Here is a 21,365-nt window from a genome sequence, read left to right as displayed (position 1 = left end):
AGCTCATATTGTCTACCTGTTATGGTGAAGGTAAATTCCATCTGCTTTTTACGTCTATGTCCACTAACACCTCACATGACACACTTACTACATGGGTAAAAGCCTTTCATGTTGCCAAATAATTCAACTTATTGTGGGAGATTAATGACATTAGGTGCAATCTTATCCCTCAGATTTGGGCCCCCCCTAAATCTATTTGAGGGTAGTCTGGAAGGATTTGTTTAAGGGAAGAATCCTGCTTAAGGATATCCCAGTGACATTTGATGATTCTCTTAAACTGCCAATGTTGCATGGAGAAACTGGTAATAAAAGGGCAAGAAAGATTTGGTGTGGTACTATTATTCCTATTTACAAGAAGCGTAGGTCTGCCAAACTGTGTTACCTGCTGGACCAACACATCTAGTTCAGTCTCAATACAACCCTTTTGCAGGAATCTGTCCTTGAGAATGCTACTCTGTGAAAACTATTCTGATTAATCAGAGCAGTTCCTCCATATTTCGGACAAACTGTCCCTTAGGGATATTCTTTAGCCAGATAGGGCTATGGCAGCTATAGAGGGGGATATAGCTACTGTATTTCTATCAGTACTCCTGAAAAACCATTTAGTAGTAATACCACCTTCCTCTACCATAAATTTTAAGTTGAGGAAGTATAATTATTTGGTATAGGACAGCTCAATATTGTTAGGGTTGTCATTCAATAGTTGTATACATTTGTGTTTGCTGCCCCTCCAGATCAGGAGGATGTCGTCAATATATATTTTATAACAAAGTCGCCAATAGTTCCCAAAGGGACTTGAACTGGTTGGCTAGACTGGGTGCAAATTTAGCGCCCATCACCACACCCTTAACCACTTAACGCCCGCCGCACGCCTATATACGTCCGCACAATGGCACGGACAGGCAGATGGGCGTATATATACGCCCTTGCCTTCTAGCGGGTGGGGGGTCCGATCGGGACCCCTGCGCTGCGTGCGGCGGGCGGGATCCCTCGGGGAGCGATCCGGGACGACGGCGCGGCTATTTGTTTTTAGCCGCTCCGTCGCGATCGCTCCCCGGAGCTGAAGAACGGGGAGAGCCGTATGTAAACACGGCTTCCCCGTGCTTCACTGTGGCGGCGCATCGATCGAGTGATCCCTTATATAGGGAGACTCGATCGATGACGTCCATCCTACAGCCACACCCCCCTACAGTTGTAAACACACACACAGTGATCCTTAACTCCTACAGCGCCCCCTGTGTTTAACTCCCAAACTGCAACTGTCATTTTCACAATAAAGAATGCAATTTAAATGCATTTTTTGCTGTGAAAATGACAATGGTCCCAAAAATGTGTCAAAATTGTCCGAAGTGTCTGCCATAATGTCGCAGTCACGAAAAAAATCACTGATCACCGCCAATAGTAGTAAAAAAAAAAAATTAATAAAAATGCAATAAAACTATCCCCTATTTTGTAAACACTATAAATCTTGCGCAAACCAATCGATAAACGCTTATTGCGATTTTTTTTACCAAAAATAGGTAGAAGAATACGTATCGGCCTAAACTGAGGAAAAAAAAAATGTTATATATGTTTTTGGGGGATTTTTATTATAGCAAAAAGTAAAAAATATTGAATTTTTTTCAAAATTGTCGCTCTATTTTTGTTTATAGCGCAAAAAATAAAAACCGCAGAGGTGATCAAATACCACCAAAAGAAAGCTCTATTTGTGGGGAAAAAAGGACGCCAATTTTGTTTGGGAGCCACGTCGCACGACCGCGCAATTGTCTGTTAAAGCGACGCAGTCCCGAATCGCAAAACCTGGCCTGGGCATTTAGCTGCAAAATGGTCCGGGGCTTAAGCGGTTAATTTGTAGAAAAAAAATGTTTGTTGAACTAAAAGTAATTAATGGATATTTCAAAATCAAGAAGTTGAAGAATAAAGTCTCTCTGTGGAGACGGAATATAGTCAGCTTTTGTCAAAACATGACTGACTTATTCCATCCCATCCGTATGGGAAATATTGGTATACAAGGAGGTGACATCAGCTGGCACAAGATATTTGGAACACAAAACAGGTCATCTCTGACCTTGGGAAAGTGGTATTAGAGGAAGGTGAACTTATTGTAATAGGATGCAGACAGCTTTTCAGGTGAGTGTTCATTTCACAGGGGTGTGTTGGATGATTCTGGAGCACTGTACTGCATCACCGCTTAATTTTTGAAGTCAACACCACATTTTTGTGCACATCTTTGCACTGAACTATTACATTTTTACCTATACAGTATGTTTATATTGCTGATCCTATCATGGTACTGTGCATTTAAATCTATATTTTTCACTACATTGTTTTTTTATTGTTGATTTCCATCCACAAGATTGGACAAGATTGTAAAATACAATTAAAATCTTGCAGTTTTTATTACAAAAGTTCATATATAAAATAACCAATAAACATATTTTATATATGACCTTTTTGTAATAAACAGTGATAGATTTTTATTGTATTTTACAATTCTTTTTTTCATACATTCATTCCCAATGGTTTATATTAAATCCTGTTTACTTGCTTCCCTTTTGCCTTTGATTATTATGGGATGATGTCCCCAGGAGTGTAAATATATATATTGCTTGTTTATTTGATACTGCCACTATGATTCATTGGCTTCCAAACATCAATGTAACGGGGCAGTTCTCCACAAAATACTAGTACAACCACTCTAAATAGGGTACTTTTTTTATTGATTACTAGTATAACAAGGGTACTTTTTCACTGGCTTCCAATGTATTGGGGAACTTCCCTCTATATCACAGTAATGAGGGGAGTTCACTGACTCTTATTTTAAAGGGAAACTGTTTTTGCTGATCACCACAGGTCACCACAGAGTGCCAAAAGTGGGAGGTATAAATAGGTCTCCAAATTAGGCCACTGGCCATCGGTGCTAAAGGGGGCTGACATTAAGGCTACGTACACACGGTCAGACATGTCGTGTGTTTTACGTCACCGCGTTCTGACCTGATCGGATTTTGAACTGATGGTGTGTACACACATCAGACCATCAGGCCACTTCAGCGGTGAACCGATGAAAACGGTCCGTCGGACCATTCTCATCGGTTTTGTCCGACCGTGTGTACGCGGCCTTTAGAGGTCCAAATGCCAGGTGCTGAAAAGATTCTATTCTATTATAGCAGTGGTGAGAGATTATACATACATATCTATAGTGAATGGTGGGCAGGCTCTGATAAAGGGGAGGTTCTTCCTTAAATTGCCTTAGCCAGAGGGACTCATGCTGCAGGGTTGGTTTTTTCCAATGTTGGCTTACAATCTTACTGATGGGGTTGTCTTTGGCTCAAGTCTTATTGAGGAAAGAGCATATTTATGACAAGCCCAACTATGTCTATGTCTGTGAATTCATTTTTATATACAATATTTTGTTTTAAAAATACAAACATACATTGGCTGTCTCTAATCATTACTGACATCCATCTGGGTGTGAATCAAACAATCCAGAAGTCCCCCTCTGAATACTTTGATTGCTCATACAGTATATCACTACAGTGCCCTATTATGCTCTTCGGCATCCCCAGTACAGAGTAGCCAGCTTCTTCCTGGTGAACAGCTAAAAGGGTTCATTCACATATTCACATATTCAGCCATGCACAAATTAGCCTTCTTCTTTCTCCTGTTTAAGGAAAAGGGGTTACCAGGGACATCGCTGACTGTAACAGAATATTAGATATGAACCCGAATAGAAATTTTCTTTATAAATACTCCCTACAAGGTTCAAAATATGTTGATAAATATCATATTGTTACAACATGCTAAATATAGTGAAAAACATTAATATTTTTTAAATAGGCACAGTATAAATATATACTGCCAGAACCACACAGACACCAACATTCCTGTAATTAAAAAAAAAATCACACTCAAAATTTTACTTTATATGTACCTAAAAATATACATATAATAATATACACTACTATTAAAATTATACAAATGTATTAACAAAGTATTAAATGTGCAACATTATGTTGTCACACATGGCCTAATTACAGATCTGCAATGTACTTGCTTCATAGTATAACATTGGCTTTATCACCCTACTCTGAAAAATAGTTATGTCTCAACAGTTATGTCATGGTGTGGTATAAGGGTTTCAAATATCCCACTTCCACAGGCTCTGTCAAACACTTGGAGGGATATCAGGTAATATCCCTTCAATGTAAAGGAAATTATACATTTCTATTAGCCCTCTTTTGCTCTACACTAGATAGTGTGTGATCCTTAGGGAGGACAGGGGCTACAGTATAAAGCTGCATATCCCAATCTTTCACAATTCAATAAACCGTCTTGTAGTAGGCATGTGCATTTTGTTTCGTTCCGAATCGAAATTTGGACAAATTTTTCATTATTCGGACATTCGGATGCATACGAATTCCCGAATTGCAATATTAATGAATTTACCGAATCCGACCGAATCGAAAACCCGCGGACGAAATTCGATCGGAATTCGAAAAAAAAAAAAAAATTTGATCGGAATTCGAAAAAAAAAAAAAGAAAAAATTCTAATCGAATTCGAAAATAAATTATATTCGAAAAGAGACTATTTGTTTTCTAATCCGGTCAAAATATTTTCGAATTTGACCGGATTTTTCAAAATTCGGTCGAAAACGAACGAATTCCGAAAACGGTCGAAATATTTTCGAATTTGACCGGATTTTTCGAAATTCGGTCGAAAACGAACGAAGTCCGAAAACGAATTTAACACATGTAACGAATCTAACTTAACGAAATTAATTAAATAACGAATTAAAACGAAACAAATTTTTCCCTTTTGCACATGCCTATCTTGTAGTGTATGTTTCCCTGGGAAAACAACAGGAAAATGAAACTCCACTCCCGGAGAGTAATGGATAGCAGATGAGGTGGGGAAAGGACTCCTCCCACGTTTACAAGCCTTGGCTCGCCTACAATAGAAAAATGGATGGCTGCATACCAAGGTACTGAAAAGTCCCTTTATTCTTGAATTAATAAAACATGAGGTGACACCACAGGATGGTAGCAAATACAATTGCAGGTAGACATGTTTCACACAGTCACTGTGCTTACTCATAAGACTCAAAAGACTCATAAAACACGTCCACTTGCATCTGTAATGGCTACCATCATATGGTGTCATCTCATGTTTTATTAACTCAAGAAAAAAGGGACCTTCCAGTACCTTGGTGTGCAGCCATCCATTTTTCCATTTCCCTGGGCAAGATAGGGGCAGATAGGGGCAGGAATAAACTACCATAGATTTGGTTATATTCAATTTTGAAACAGCAGTTCAAAATTATATTTGTATTCCCTATTTTTCTAAGACATGATTAGGAAAATGAGAATGCTGTGTGCAACCAGGAAAATGTGCTCATTTGATTGTTGTTTAGCAGAGTAATTAACATAATTATTTATTTTTGTAACTTTTTAGGCGTAAGCAAAACATTAAAACATTTTTTTTTTTTTTGCCATGCAGTTTTATTTCATTGCATTGCTTAATAGATCTCAAATGCTGTCATCTTGATTACAGCTTCAGTGATCATTAGTTAACAGAGTCAAAGCAACATTTAAGTACTCATCCATTGGAAGTTTGTCAAATCCACTACCAGCTTCTTGTCTCAAAAAATCAATTCATTAAAATTAATTGGGGTGGCTGGCATGTTATGAAGTGGTGAAATAAGAAAGCTGTTGGTTACTGATTAAATATATTAAATATATAAGAACAATATATTTCTATCATTTGAAAAATAATAATTAAGCTAAAATGTTGAGGGATAATGTATGAATTAATATTTTTTTTATAAAACTAAGCAAAACAAGAGGATATAAGATTCAATAGATAACTCAGTGTTTTTACAGTCCTTCAATTCCCAATGTTTTTCTCTTAAAGTGGAGTTCCACCCATTTTTTTATGTTTGTCTGTGCTGCATGCTCTAATCTCATAGCGTTCAGAATGGACAATTTTTATTTAATTTGTTGCTTGTAAATACCTTTATTTTGTAGTCATTACTTCCTCCTCCTTATTTGCCTAGGCTATTTGCAAGGGTTTCTGGGATAGGCATCATGTTTCCCAGTAGTCCTTGCAAACCTGACTGAAACCTATTACATTGCTTGTGCACTGAGCATGTGCGAGATATGCAAAGCTGAAATCCAGGAAGTCATACAGTCTGGCTTCATGATGCCCAAACTTAAGATGGCCACGGTCTATTTCTAGATTATAAACTATCTAAATGCTGTAACAACCTAACAAAACGGACCTTAGCTTACAGACTAACTTTACTAGAATACATTAAGCTTGTGTATTACAGGGGTATTTATATTTAAAAAGTGAAATTGTGGGTGGAACTCCCCTTTAACTCCTTGCTAAATAAACTAGTGAAAACTAAATGTAAGGCAAACGTTATAGTTGTCATCTCTATTGGTAACTAGCGCTGAGCTGAATGTACATAGTTCAGTTTGAGTCAGGTTGGCAGAACATTAGTGAAATCTGGGTGCTGAATCCAAACTCCAATAAAGTTTATGGAAACTGAATGTTTGAAAATAAGAGATTGTCAAACAGAAAGCAATATATATATATATATATATATATATATATATATATATATATATATATATATATATATATATATATATATATATATATATATATGAGAAAAAAAAAGAGAATTTCCTTTATCTATACTAGACCTTTTTTTTGAATGTTAGGGGTTACCCAATGCAAAATAAAAGTTACGTGGTTCCCCCTAAAAATACATACCACAACCTTATCCTTGATGAAGGTCTGGTATGGTACCCCACCAAAAAAAAACAAAAAAAAAGGGTGCCCCCCCCAGACAAATATCTGAGCATGCAGTCAGGCAGGTGTTTGGCCCCTTCCCATGGCCGATCCGCCCTATATGCTCACTAGGCAAGCCACTTAGGGCCCCACAAAGCTACGGAGGGCCCGCCTGGTGAGAAGTAATTTTTGGCCCCTCACCCCGCTTCTAAACTTCTAAACTCGCTGGCTGCATGGGAGAAGAGGTAAGAAGTCAGCACCCCCTGCTTCTCACTTTAATGTAAGATGTAATTTCCGACAGCAGAACACCCCCGCTTCTCACCTTTAATGTAAAATGTAATTTTCGGCAGCCCCCCGCTTCTCAACTTTAATGTGACATGTCATTTTGCTTAGGGCCCCAGGGAGGTCAGGATCGGCACAGCCCCTTCCTGACCCGAATCAAGCCCCATGTCCTCAACAAGGAGAGGGTATTTTGCCAGTGGGAACCTCCCCCCAACAAAGCACCTTGTATCATGTTGATGAGGACAAAGCCTCTTCACCACAACCTTGGCCCAGTGGTTATGGGAGTCTACAGGCAGAAATGCTTATCAGAATTTGGAATCCCCCACTACAAATAAGGACGACTTAGTCACTGCCCCTATGTAAACGAGTAAGGGATTATGTCAATTATGTCACCCAGGAGACTCCACCCCTGTGTTTACATTTAGTGATGGGAATTGGAAATTTGCAGTAAGTGTCAAGATCAGATGTGTCAGCATTTTTTTTGCTGCCAGTCTGTATCGCTCATTATGATTGACAAGGTTTTGCATCATTAGACAATCTGATTGTTGATGCATTTATGTCATGGGTCATTTGTACCCCTTACTCTTTTACATGAGGTAATAAACTAAGTGTAGATCCGCTCTTAGGACAAAGCAAAAGGTTTGCAGTCTCCCCTACTATGTCCCCTATCGGGGGCTAGGAAATAAACTATGAAATGAAATGACGTACGACTTACGTAAAACGCATATTTTAATGCGCCGGGCGCAAGTATGTTCGTGAATCGTGTATCTCACTCATTTGCATATTGGAAGCGTAAATCAATGGGAGTGCCCCTTGTGGCCAGCGTAAATATGCGCCCACGATACGATGGCGTAGGAAACTTACGTTGGTCGGATGAAGCCTATTTTCAGGCATATCTTGCTTTCAGAGTCAGGCGGCGCATATTTGCACTTACGATGGCGCATTTGTGCACTTACACGGTGTATTTCAAGATACGTTGGCGTAAGTGCTACGTGAATCCGGGCATTTTTTTCTACAGACTACAACACATATGAATTTTTGGACTATTCACATCTAGTTTATATGAATTTATGGTAATTGCAAGTTTTTTAGCATTAAATCACGTTCATTATATATTTATTATAGGGTACAGGTGTAACCCCCCCCCCACCAGATAAGGGAGTTAGTGCACATATTTTGGTACATTTATGAAGCCCAGAGTTAATGGTACTTTAATTATGAGATGTGTAATCTTATTTCATGTATTGCACTTTATTATGAGTATGGTATGCTAATAAGGGAAGCTTTACAATTATGCACATTATTTATACCAGTAGAGGCACACCCTATGAAAAGCTATCTGGGTTTATCACCCTTCAAGATATAGGCAGCGCCACCAACCACATTTCATTTCATTTTGTTTATTTTCCATGAGGGGCATTCTTATTTTTAAGGGGGTTTCAAGATCCCATTAAGTCCCTCAGTCCACAGACTCCCACAACCACAGGCTAGGGTTGGGAGGAAGAGGTCCTTGTCCTCGTCAACATGGGTACAAGATGCTTTGCCAGAGAAGTTGAGGTGAGTGGATATGGTTGTTAGAATGCTGGTGACCTTGGGTGCCCTAACAACCAGCCTGAACAGGAAGATGTTAGTATTATTGCCATTGCCCTTCACAGAACAAGCAAAACTTCAGATCAAACCAGTGGCTCACAACAACTAACAAACAGTTGTTCTTATTGTTTATTGGAATAAGAATATACAGTATACCTACACTGCAAAACAAAACAAACAAAAAAGAAGAATAAAATAATCCTTTTTGGTCTTTATAATTAACTCAACATTTTCTATTTTCATAAATCCATCTGATTATCTTACGTAGGGCATACAATAATGTGTCATCACAATTTAATTTGAGCTGAAATAAATATAAAATGTAAATAATGATGGTCAAATCTGCTTTGGTTTGATTAACAGGTTTGGCATAATTTTCAAGTTTGGGCTAATAGGAAATTAAATGTCAAGGGACATGGGTAGCTAGGCACTGCCATTGGGGACATGTACCAATACAAAAAAATAAATCATTTGGCAGGGAACAGCTCTTTTAAAAAAGGCTTAAAGAGCAACATGAAAAAGCAACAAATGCTTTACAATATATAACATTCTTTAGGAGATACCGTCAACCTGTTCATTGTAGTAAAGCAAACATTTACCCCATAACATACTAGGCCATGTGTACAAATAAGCTTTCAAAATGTAAAGTATGTTTTTGGCCACAAAATTCGGTGTTAGCGAATGAGAATGGGTGATTTCTATTTAAAGCATCACTGTTAGGCCAGGCTGTTTTAAAAAGGTGTATATCTAAAATAATATTGTATATCCAAAAATATATAATCCTACAAAAACATTGGTGCAGAGCACAGGATGTTACCTGCCTGAAAATATTAAATTCTTTGCAATAGGGAAACAGCTGTGGAAAAATTGGGTGTGCCAAATTGAAAGTGCAATTGCAACAAACAATAGCAATGGGCCCAGTATGAGATGGTAATGAATTGAAGGCCTATAGCACTGGCAGTATATGTTAACAGTATCGTGGTGACAGTTGTAGGAGGTGTTAATAGTAGCTGGTTGTGCTTATGGGAGAAGGAGATGGCAACAGAGGCAGGATGATGGATTTATTTAAGGACTGCAGTGATAAAAAAAAGAGGTTTAAGAGGTACTGAAAATAAATACTCTGGGTTACAAAATCCCCCAAAAATGTAATCTTCCGCATCTGTAGCAGTAGGGGCTTGGTCAACTGTGTCCAAGATTAGACTGACTTTTTTTGTCTGTGGCAAAGCCCCCCTAGCACTAAATGTATGTTCAGAGAGTATATTGGCTGCCAGACAGCCTAGCGGGCTTATTGCAGATTTTTTTTTTGAATGCCTTGCTTTGGTATCTACCCCCACTGCTGCCCAACCTGTCAATGAAAGCAGGGTCTAAGCCAGGGGTCTCAGACTCAAATTACCTGAGGGCCACAAGACAAGTTTTCATATGCCATGGGGGGCCGCATGCAAACTTTCAAACTTCAAAAACAACAGTACTGGTGTCAGCGAACACATTATTAACCCCCAGCACTGGTGTCAGCGAGCGCATTATTACCACCAGCACTGGTGTAAGTCAGGGTTTGACAAATTTGCTTGGAATCTAGGAGCCAGCTAAAAAAGTTAGGAGCCAGAAAACGCACCCCGTCCCGACAATCTTGCGCGCAGAAGCGAACACATACGTGAGCAGCGCCCGCATATGTAAACGGTGTTCAAACCACACATGTGAGTTATCGCCGCGATTGGTAGAGTGAGAGCAATAATTCTAGCTCTAGTATTCTAGTAACTTAAAACATGCAACCTGTAGATTTTTTTAAACGTCGCCTATGAAGATTTTAAAGGGTAAAAAAGTTTGTCGGCATTCCACAAGCGGACACAATTTTAAAGCGTGACATGTTGGGTATGAATTTACTCGGCGTAACATTATCTTTCATAATATAAAAAAAATGGGGATAACTTTACTGTTGTCTTATTTTTTAATTAAAAAAAGTGTAATTTTTTCCCAAAAAAGTGCGCTTGTAAGACCGCTGCGCAAATACGGCGTAACAGAAAGTATTGCAACGATCGCCATTTTATTCTCTAGGGTGTTAGGATAAAAAATATATATAATGTTTGGGGGTTCTAATTAGAGGGAAGAAGATGACAGTGAAAATAGTGTAAAATGACATTAGAATTGCTGTTTAACTTGTAATGCTTAACTTGTAATACCAACGGCTCACCACCAGATGGCGCCAGCTCACATCTGGTGGTAATAACTTGTAATACCAACGGCTCACCACCAGATGGCGCCAGCTAAAAAAAAAAAAATATATATATTTTTTTTTTTTTTTGCTCCCCTCACTTCCACCCTGCCTGGGGGCCATTTATAACTGGTCCGTGGGCCGCAAATGGCCCGCGGGCCGGTACTTTGAGACCACTGGTCTAAGCCATATTTTCTGTGAGACACAACATTGGCAGCATCTGGAAAGGATTGTAACAGGTTATTTTACTGCATGTCCTTTGGATGTTTCATATTTTGCTCCTTCTAAGGGGAAAGGACGAGGTCTGTGGTTTTACTTCTGTAATGTGGATCCAGTAGGGTTACCAACCAATAATTTGATGCCACAAAACCTAGGTTCCTTTTGTGGGCTCTGAAACATGAATGAGCCCACCCACTAAAAGTTGCCAGAGTCAAAGGAATATGAGTCAAGGAGGATAACAACTATTCTTCCTCACCTATATACAACTCCCATGGTTAGCGATGGATGAAACCTACATCTGCAGGCCTGCCCCATGTCCTTCTCTTCTTTCAAAATGCCACAACAGCAGCCATCTTTCTGTTTCTCTAATTGCTTCTCTTGTATATACTGTGGCTCCACAGGGATGGTATCTGTGCTTCCACTGTGCAAACAGTGTTTACCCCAGCATTTACCAGAGCTCACCATTTTGAAACTTAATTGAAACTTTTTATTTGCGCAGATAGAATGTCTGTCAAGTTCCAAGTGACATCATTCTTCAAATATGGACTAGACCATATTTTATCTATAATGACCCAAAGATGCTATAGGACCCACACAGTTTTCTTTTTACTGCACAATCCCCTCACCCATTAGCTGGGATTCCCTGGATGACAGCTGAATAGGATGGGCAGGTATAACCATGGTTGGTGGGGTGCCGGCAGCTGCTGGCTCATTAACAACCAGCCTGAGCAGAAGGCTGTCCCATATAGAAGTAGTAATACCACTGCTAAATTACTTATTTTCTGCTTCAGCTGAAGGTTCAGCCCAGCCCCTGTCATCCTTAGTAATGATTTCACAAAATGTCTTTAACAGTAAGGGTTTCAATTTAGCTGTTTGGAGCCTAGATGCATACACCACCCTTGGCATGTCATGTATTGTTTAAGCTTTCTAGTAATATGTTTTTTTTTTATTTATTTAAAAATATTTACTTATAATATTGCAGATGGGTTAATATTTTAGAAGCTTATTGTAACTAAATCCCATTGGCCTAAAATATTCAAGACTATTCTTGACTCCTACAGCATCCAGGTCATGTACAAATTTAACAGGTTATAAAATACTGTAGTTGTTTTCTACACAATTTATATTAATAACAACATCTCATTATACAAGATCTACCCACGTTATAATATTGTTTGCCAGGCATATGGGGCCAAATTCTCAAAAGAGATACGCAGGCGGAACTGCTGTTCAGCCTGCGTATCTCTGTGCCTAACTTTGGAAACGATCCTCAAAAGGATTTTTCCAAAGTTAGGCAGAAGATCTGACATGTGTAAGACACTTACACTGTCAGATCTTAGGATGCAGTACCGCATCCGCCACTGGGGGCATTTCTCATTGAAATGCCGCTTTGCGTATGCAAATGAGGACTTAAGCAGATCCACAAAGCTGTTAAGCATTGTGGTTTCTGCGTAAGTTCCGATTTGCTTGCGCAAAATTAGGGCTGGTTTTACAATGTGGAAAGTTAGTAACACCATGTAAAAGCACATTCAAGCGACGGCATTTGGTATGCATTCCTGAGGGAGAACTCCACGGCAATTTGTAAAATCAAAACCGGCATGGGTTCCCCCCCAGGAGCATACCAGGCCCTTAGGTCTGGTATGGGTTGTAAGGAGACCCCCCCTACGCCGAAAATTCGACGTAGGGGGTCCCCCTACAATCCATACCAGACCCGTATCCAAAGCACGCTACCCGGCCGGTCAGGAAAGAAGTGGGGACGAGCGAGCGCCCCCCCCCTCCTGAGCCGTACCAGGCCGCATGCCCTCAACATGGGGGGGTTGGGTGCTCTGGGGCAGGGGGGCGCACTGCGGGCCCCCCCACCCCAGAGCACCCTGTCCCCATGTTGATGAGGACAGGACCTCTTCCCGACAACCCTGGCCGTTGGTTGTCGGGGTCTGCGGGCGGGGGCTTATCGGAATCTGGGAGTCCCCTCAAATAAGGGGGCCCCCAGATACCGGCCCCCCACCCTAAGTGAATGGATATGGGGTACATCGTACCCCTACCCATTCACCTGGAGGCAAAGTGATAGTTATTAAACACACAACACAAGGGTTTTTAAAATCATTTATTAGTCTGCTCCGGAGCCCCCCTGTCTTCTTTAGCTCTAATACCAGGGGGGCTTCTTCTTCCGCTCTCGGGGGGGTCTTCTCCTTCCGCTCTCCGGGGGGGTCTTCTCCGCTCTCCGGGGGGGTCTTCTCCTTCCACTCTCCGGGGGGGTCTTCTCCGCTCTCCGGGGGTCTTCTTCTATCTTCGCCGCTCTCCGCTGTTGACTCGGCGCACCCCGGTTCTTCTCCAGCTGTCCGGTGCCTTCTTCTTCAGCGCTGGCTGCCTGCTATCTTCGTGTGTTAGCTCAATTACTAGCAGGCAGCCAGCGCGGACTTCTGTGACGTCATCTTCTTCTCTTCTTCTCCCTTCTTCCGATGTTGACCCAACGCCTCTTCTCGCTGCAATGATGGAAGCGCGCCTTGCATCCCATTTATATAGGCCTCACCGTCCCATCATGCTCCGGTAGGTACCCACGTGGTAGGCGAAGACCCCCGGAGAGCGGAGAAGACCCCCCCGGAGAGCGGAAGGAGAAGACCCCCCCGGAGAGCGGAGAAGACCCCCCCGGAGAGCGGAAGGAGAAGACCCCCCCAAGAGCGGAAGAAGAAGCCCCCCTGGTATTAGAGCTAAAGAAGACAGGGGGGGCCTCCGGAGCAGACTAATAAATGATTTTAAAAACCCTTGTGTTGTGTGTTTAATAACTATCACTTTGCCTCCAGGTGAATGGGTAGGGGTATGATGTACCCCATATCCATTCACTTAGGGTGGGGGGCCGGTATCTGGGGGCCCCCTTATTTGAGGGGGCTCCCAGATTCCGATAAGCCCCCGCCCGCAGACCCTGACAACCAACGGCCAGGGTTGTCGGGAAGAGGTCCTGTCCTCATCAACATGGGGACAGGGTGCTCTGGGGTGGGGGGGCCCGCAGTGCGCCCCCCTGCCCCAGAGCACCCAACCCCCCCATGTTGAGGGCATGTGGCCTGGTACGGCTCAGGAGGGGAGGGGGCGCTCGCTCGTCCCCACTCCCATTCCTGGCCGGCCGGGTAGCGTGCTTTGGATACGGGTCTGGTATGGATTGTAGGGGGACATGATATGAGGAAAGGGGTAAGTATTCTGTATTTCAATATAGAAGTGAGCAGCCTAGAGTGACATTTCTCTATAGGAAGTGAGTTATCACCATATAGAAAAAGAAAGATATGGTGAATAAAAATAAAACAAATGTAGCCACCGCATCTAAGCACTAGTAAGACACACTGGGGATTATTTACGAAAGGCAAATCCACTTTGCACTACAAATTCACTGTAAGTGCACTTTCAAGTGCAGTCATTGTAGATCAGAGAGAGAACAAGCACGGAAAATAAAAAACGAAATGTTTGCTTGCACATGATTGGATGATAAAATCAGCAGAGCTTCCCCTAATTTTAGAGCTTCCCCTCAGATCTACAGTGACTGCACTTACAAGTGCACTTATAGTGCAGAGTGGATTTCCCTTTAGTAAATCAACCCCAATTTATTAAATTAATGTTCATTAATTTATGTGCACCTGAAATATGCAAAAGCTTTGAAAGTTGTAAACTCTAGTTTTAATGACACAAAATGTATTTTCTTTTCTTTTCTTTACAAGACAAAAGATCCCCAGCTCTATTTATATTTGGTAGACTACAGCACCGTTTTTGCAGTAACCTCATCTGGAATTACTCGCCATCTCACATTGCTTCAACCAGTTGACCGTGAGCGTCAGCAGATTTATAAATTCTCGGTAAGTACCTTCATGCTTCTCATGTTACATTCACCTATTAATCATTTGAAAGCACACAATGTTGTAAGGGATGAGTATATTGATTCACAAATCAAGGAAATTGGTAAATCCTATTTTTTGTTATTTGCCCACATTTAGATTTGTATATGTTGTAAGAAGCATAGGCTCAACTGGTATTGGAAGCAGTAAACCATGCATGATACAGGGACATGTAGGAAGAGTCCAAACAGATTTGTCCTGCACTTTTTTTCACAGCAAACACAGTTTCAATGCAGGAGGGTTTTGTACAACATGTTAATAGAATGAAACAAGGAAAATCATCTACTCAAGCTTCCTAAACTACTAACAAAACGTAGGTAAAAAAGAAAACACAGGAGGGGCGCTGTTACATTCCCTGGATTTATTAAAAGCACAATAAATCGGCAACTCACATTTAGTAGATAAAAACAAGCATGTAGATAAACCCCATAACTAGGCATGAGGATTATCCATGGACGGCGGGTGAGTGTCCATTTCCAGGATGATGTAGTGGCAGAAGTCGGGACTGTAGGAAGCGGCCAGCTGTGATGGTAACCAGCATGGAAGTGTGGCACTGTCTAATAAAGGTTATGGGCAGAGAGCGGGATCAGAGGAACTCACCCAGCTCCGTTATTGCCGGTATCTAAAGGAAACTGATACCAGGGGTTGCAACGAACAGCAATAGGCAATATCAATGGACTATAAATGTTAACCCAAAATAGCAGTTAAAATCTCCACCCCTCATGGGGGTGGGTCAGCTTGATGAAGGAGGCAGGGCCTTAAAAACGCATTGCGGCCTACCCCCACCCTAGCCTGCCTGTCGGTTCTTGGCATTCTGACAGCGGTGTGTGAGAGCTTGTGGATATGGCCGGTATCTGTTTCCTTTTGTAGTGGGTCCAGGCTTGTGCCTGCGGCTGTCCTCCATTCCAACCAGACTGCTGTCGGTTTATGTTCAAATTTCAGCAACAGGAATCAAGCCAGGTTAAACTGGGTTCAGAATATCAGGACACAGCTGAAGACCAGTCAGCACTTTTCAGAAGTCAGGCCATCCTTTAAAAAGGCCGTCTGGCACCAATTGTGGCTAGGGGTGTGCTCCTGCACATGCACGCAGTGCAATGCGCACGCCAATGCACATTGGCACGCATGGGAATCTGCTGCTGCCCGTAAGTGTGCGCATAGATGTATGTATGTGTGTACACCTGTATATACTATATATATATATATATATATATATATATATATATATATATATATATATATATATATACTGTATATATACATATATATATATATATATATATATATATATATATATATATATATATATATATACTGTATATATATATATATATACTGAATATACAGTATCTCACATTTTTGTAAATATTGTATTATAACTTTTCATGTGACAACACTGAAGAAATAACATTTTGCTACATTGTAAAGTAGTGAGTGTACAGCTTGTATAACAGTGTAAATTTGCTGTCCCCTCAAAATAACTCAACACACAGCCATTATTGTCTAAACAGCTGGCAACAAAAGTGAGTACAGCCCTAATGAAGAATGTCCAAATTAGGACCAAAGTGTCAATAGTTTGTGTGGCCACCATTATTTTATATCACTGCCTTAACCCTCTTGGGCATGAAATTCACCAGAGCTTCACAGGTTGCCACTGGAGTCCTCTTCCACTCCTCCATGACGAAATTGCAGAGCTAGTGAATGTTAGATACCTTGTGTTCCTCCACCTTCCATTTGAGAATGCCCTACAGATGCTCGATAGGGTTTAGGTATAGAGAAATGCTTGACCAGTCCATCACCTTTACCCTCAGCTTCTTTAACAAGGCAGTGGTCACCTTGAAGGTGTGTTTGGGGTCGTTATCATGTAGAAATACTGCCCTGCGACCCAGTCTCTGAAGAGATGGGATCATGCTCTGCTTCAAATTTGTCACAGTACATGTTGGCATTCATGGTTCTCTCAATAAACTGTAGCTCCCCAGACCATGACACTTCCACCACCATGCTTAACTGTAGGCAAGACACTGGGGAGCTACAGCAACACAAAATATTGACACTTTGGGCCTTTTCACTTAGGGGTGTACTCACTTTTGTTGTCAGCAGGTGTACTCACTTTTGTGAAATACTGTGTGTGTATGTATATATATATATATATATATATATATATATATATATATATATATATATATATATATATATATATATTCAGCCTTCTGGCTTACACATGCAACATTGTGAATAAAATTAAAAAAGCCACCTTGCTCTCTTTAGCAGCAGCACCACTGCTCAGGCTCTGTGCCTCAGTCCTTCTGACCCTGTCACACAGCATCCCTGCACTACTGTAGAAATGTTGTACCTCCGTCAGCTATTTTCCTCACAGCTTTCCTGCTGCTTCAGCCTTTAGGCTTGGGCCCTCTGTCTGCTCTATCAGACTGTCCCATGCAAACATGCACGCTTCTCCCTTGCATACCAGGACTTCTCAGGAGGGTGGAGCCCATATTCATGGTCAGGTGTCTATTAATAGCCCAGCACACACCGGACCAGTCCGTGAGCTGGTGGATCACAAAATCAGGACCCAGGACTGAGGATTTCATCCCACATGGATTTCTACAGTATATTCTGATAAAGCTCCCTCCACACAGACCCCTGTAATTATAGAGCAAGAAATTTTGAGATCAGGATGTAGGGCTTTGCATCCCTCCCACAAGGATCCCTCCCAGTGTTGAGGAAATGTGGCCTGGTACTCTTTATGAAGGGGCATGTGCTCACTGCTCCCACCCTTTCTTTGCCATAAAAAATAAAAAATAAATAATGGGTATAAGGTCCACCTTTAAAATGCATATCCTTGGAAAGGGCTAATATAGATATTAAGAAGACCACCAACATAAGAGGGGCAACACAAATGCCTCCCCTGTACTATGTACCCCATATTTACTAACTTGGGATATATCTGGGCCCCTCTATTTTAAAGGGGGTTCCCAGATTTGCATAAGTGTCCCATACAGACTCCAACATCCACCGGGAAGAGATGTAGAGATGAGATTCTTGTCAACATGGAACAAGGTGCCTTGCAGGTGGAAGGCTATACTTTTTAGATGTTTTTATAAAATGTAAAGCTTTAAAGACATGCACATTTAAGAAATAAACCACTTCAGAATTATATGCGTACAGTCCATATTAACAGAATACAGTAGTGGTGCCCCTAAGCATATAAAGTGTCACTGTTTTTTTTTACTAAAGCTTGAGAGTGCAAAATCCAGTGCAGCTCTGCAGAGAAACCACTCTGCTTCCATTTTTTTTTTTATTGCCAAAGCTTTATTGAACAAGCTGAAGTTAAAAGCTGAATGACTACCATGAACAACTTAAAAAGGGGGAGTGATGGGGTACCAGCGTCAATTGCAAATTACTAGATCATCTAATGCTGCACCTAAAATTAGTGATAACTAATAGATCATGGTATAATAATGGTGAAGGGTGCAATTAGATAATTAGAATAAATAATGTATTATATGTTAATAAACAGTATAAATCAATTAATAAAGTGTACAATCAATCAATAATTATGAAAAGTCCATAACAAGCTGTGTGTGTGTGTGTGTGTGTGTGTGTGTGTGCTCCAACACCCTGCTTTCTAAAGTGCAATGTGCTTCAAATTCTCAAATAGATAGTGCTTCACCTGAAGTGATAATATAATGCACTCACCAGATATCATTGGCCACCGAGGGACCATTAGGCATAGATTAGAGGGAATTTTTTTTGTTGCATCCTTTCAGAAATCACATCAGCATCAGTATCTGTGTACAGATAAAACCCGATTCCAATCCAATCGGCAATGGTATAAAAGCTTGATTCTTCTTTAAACACATGTATCCTTTATTGAATACATCCAGCTCCCATCACAGGGGCAGATCCACAGACGGAGTACGCCGGCGTATCTACTGATACGCTGACGTACTTTCAAATTACCTGTGTCGTATCTTTAGTTTGAATCCTCAAACCAAGATACGACGGCAGCTGGGTTAGATCCAACAGGTGTACGTACTCGTTATGCCTTCGGATCTAAGATGCAATACTTTGGCGTCCGCTGGGTGGCGTTCACGTTGTTTTCCGCGGCGGGTATGCAAATTAGCTATTTCCAACGATCCACGAATGTACGAGCAGCCGACGCATTTTTTTACGGCGTCTCTAGTCGGCTTTTTCCGGCGTATAGTTAAAGCTGGTATTTTGCGGCATATAGTTAGACTTGCCATGTTAAGTTTGGCCGTCGTTCCCGCGTCTAAATTTGATTTTTTTTTTTCGTAAGTCGTCCGTGAATCGGGATGGACGTAATTCACGTCTAAGTTAAAAAAAATGTGCAGTTCATTCGGTGCGGGGATGCGCTTCATTTAAATGAAACACGCCCCCTAATCGCCGATTTGAATTCAGCCGCCAGAGATACACTACGCCGCCGTAACTTACGGCGCAATATCTTTAAGGATTCGAAATTACGCCAAGTAAGGTACGGCGGCGTAGCGTATCTCTGATACGCTGTGCCGATCTATTTCTATGTGGATCTGGCCCACAGTTTTCTGTAAATTTGGCTCCGCCACAAAGAGCCACAGAAGGCGAGAATAGTGTGATATTGCTTTTTTTTTTTTTATTTCTTAAAATATTGCACTTACATAGTCCAGTGTAAGGTACAACAGGCATAAAAAAACCACAGGGGAAGTAGAAGCCGATCCGTCACCGATATGTGGCTTGCAGTTACACGGTGTGCGTCTCAGCTGCCTAAGTGGAAGGGGAGGGCTCCTATCTGTATGCGTGTCAAGCCTCACTTCACATCGCACTTTCGAAAACACGGTGTTGGAGCACACACAGAGGAATTGACCATAGAGCTTGTTATGAACTTTTCATAATTATTGATTGATTGTACACTTTATTAATTGATTGATACTGTTTATTAACATATAATAAGTTATTTATTCTCATTGTCTTCACCGTTATTATACCATGAACAACTGCACCAGATGTTGCACTCTCTAGCTTTGATAAATCAACCCCACTGAGTTGAAATCAGATTTACAGTTCCATAACATTACAAAAATAGGCAAAATGTTAACAATAATTTACTTAAAAAAGGTGTAAAATAACTTGTCATAATGTGGTATTTCCTGAAACATCTCAATCAAAAACCCCTTGGTGTCTGTCTTTTACTCCAATAAGGAAGTTCAAAGGTGACATTTTACAAATGTTTTTTTTTTTTTTTGGGGGGGGGGGTGAAATTGTAAATACTGTATGTTTTACACTTTGCTTCTGATTTTCTTAAATAACAATGTCACAGTTCCAAAAAACACACAGAGCAGATATTATATTTGTGGTGAAATGAGAAAAAAGTAGACTTCTGCTAACCTTGTTTCCAGTGTTACTGTGACATTTTACAGTTTAATTCATCATCCATGTATTCTGTGTATTTAAAGATAGAGGTAACATTTTTGTTAAAATCATTTTTTTTTTGCATTGTCATTCATTTCTGCGCCACTTATTTAATGTTAATGCATTGATTCATACTAAAAACATTTCACTTAGAATCAAATGCCCGTAGGGTAAATTAAAATGACTGTTCCTCTTCATTTTCATAGTCTGACAAAAATCATTATATATAGAGAGCTTAAGCTGCACTTCTATACTTGCTAGCCAGTAATGTCAAGTCTGTCAAACTCATATTAATTTCAACTGAATGTCTAGGTTTTGAATAGAACATTTAGAAATGTCTAAAATTGGAACAGTTGAGCATCTTGGCACAGAATATTATTCCCAAATGTGTGATGTAATGCTTACAAAAACCGTGTCCTTCCTAAAAATAGGGTTTATAAGTAACTTTTAAAGAAATTCCAAACTGTGAATATGAATGAGATGTATAATGAAAGAAAAAAAACTAAATACGATTGGTAATAAAGGGACTTGGCCATGCATAGAGCAGGTTTATTTGTCACAGAAGGCTAATTCTGAATGAAAGTAGCTTATCAAATGCATGGCGGTGTCTATATTGGATAGAAATACTAAAGAGCAGTGGCAGAAAATGTATCATCTTAAAGTGACACTGTATGCCTAGAAATTGAACCTGTCAATTAACAGATCAACATTTTCCCTGTGAAAACAATACAAAAGAACAAAACATGGTTAAATAAAGTCATAATTCTGAAAGATTTTGTGGGAATTTAGTGAAGGTGAACTACCGTATATAATTTGTATAAAATAGATTTTCTTGTAATGTATATAATATTATATTATATTATATAATATACTACTGCTTGGGGGGACATGATACAAAGACATCATAATATACTTTCCTGGTGAGAAAAGTATAGAGTGTCTTTATTGTATGGTTATATATATATATATACCATATTAATCGGGG

The 21,365-nt window shown here is 40.4% G+C and overlaps 1 protein-coding gene across 6 annotated transcripts in view; it reads left to right on the top strand.

Annotated features, from left to right (window-relative positions):
- The window catches only part of PCDH15 (protocadherin related 15), a 1,266,541-nt gene that overhangs the window by 716,216 nt on the left and 528,960 nt on the right, over positions 1-21,365 (top strand). For all 6 annotated transcript variants that reach the window (XM_040362073.1, XM_040362072.1, XM_040362074.1 and 3 more), the window contains one exon: positions 14,801-14,935. In XM_040362073.1, coding sequence (XP_040218007.1) covers positions 14,801-14,935 — 135 coding nt within the window. The remainder of the gene's footprint in view (positions 1-14,800; positions 14,936-21,365) is intronic.

This window comes from Rana temporaria, chromosome 8 (genome assembly GCF_905171775.1).
Source record: "Rana temporaria chromosome 8, aRanTem1.1, whole genome shotgun sequence".
In the NCBI taxonomy this organism is placed as follows: Eukaryota; Metazoa; Chordata; class Amphibia; order Anura; family Ranidae; genus Rana; species Rana temporaria.
The sequence above is the reverse complement of the archived record's forward strand: the minus strand, read 5'-3'. Positions and strand labels throughout refer to the sequence as shown.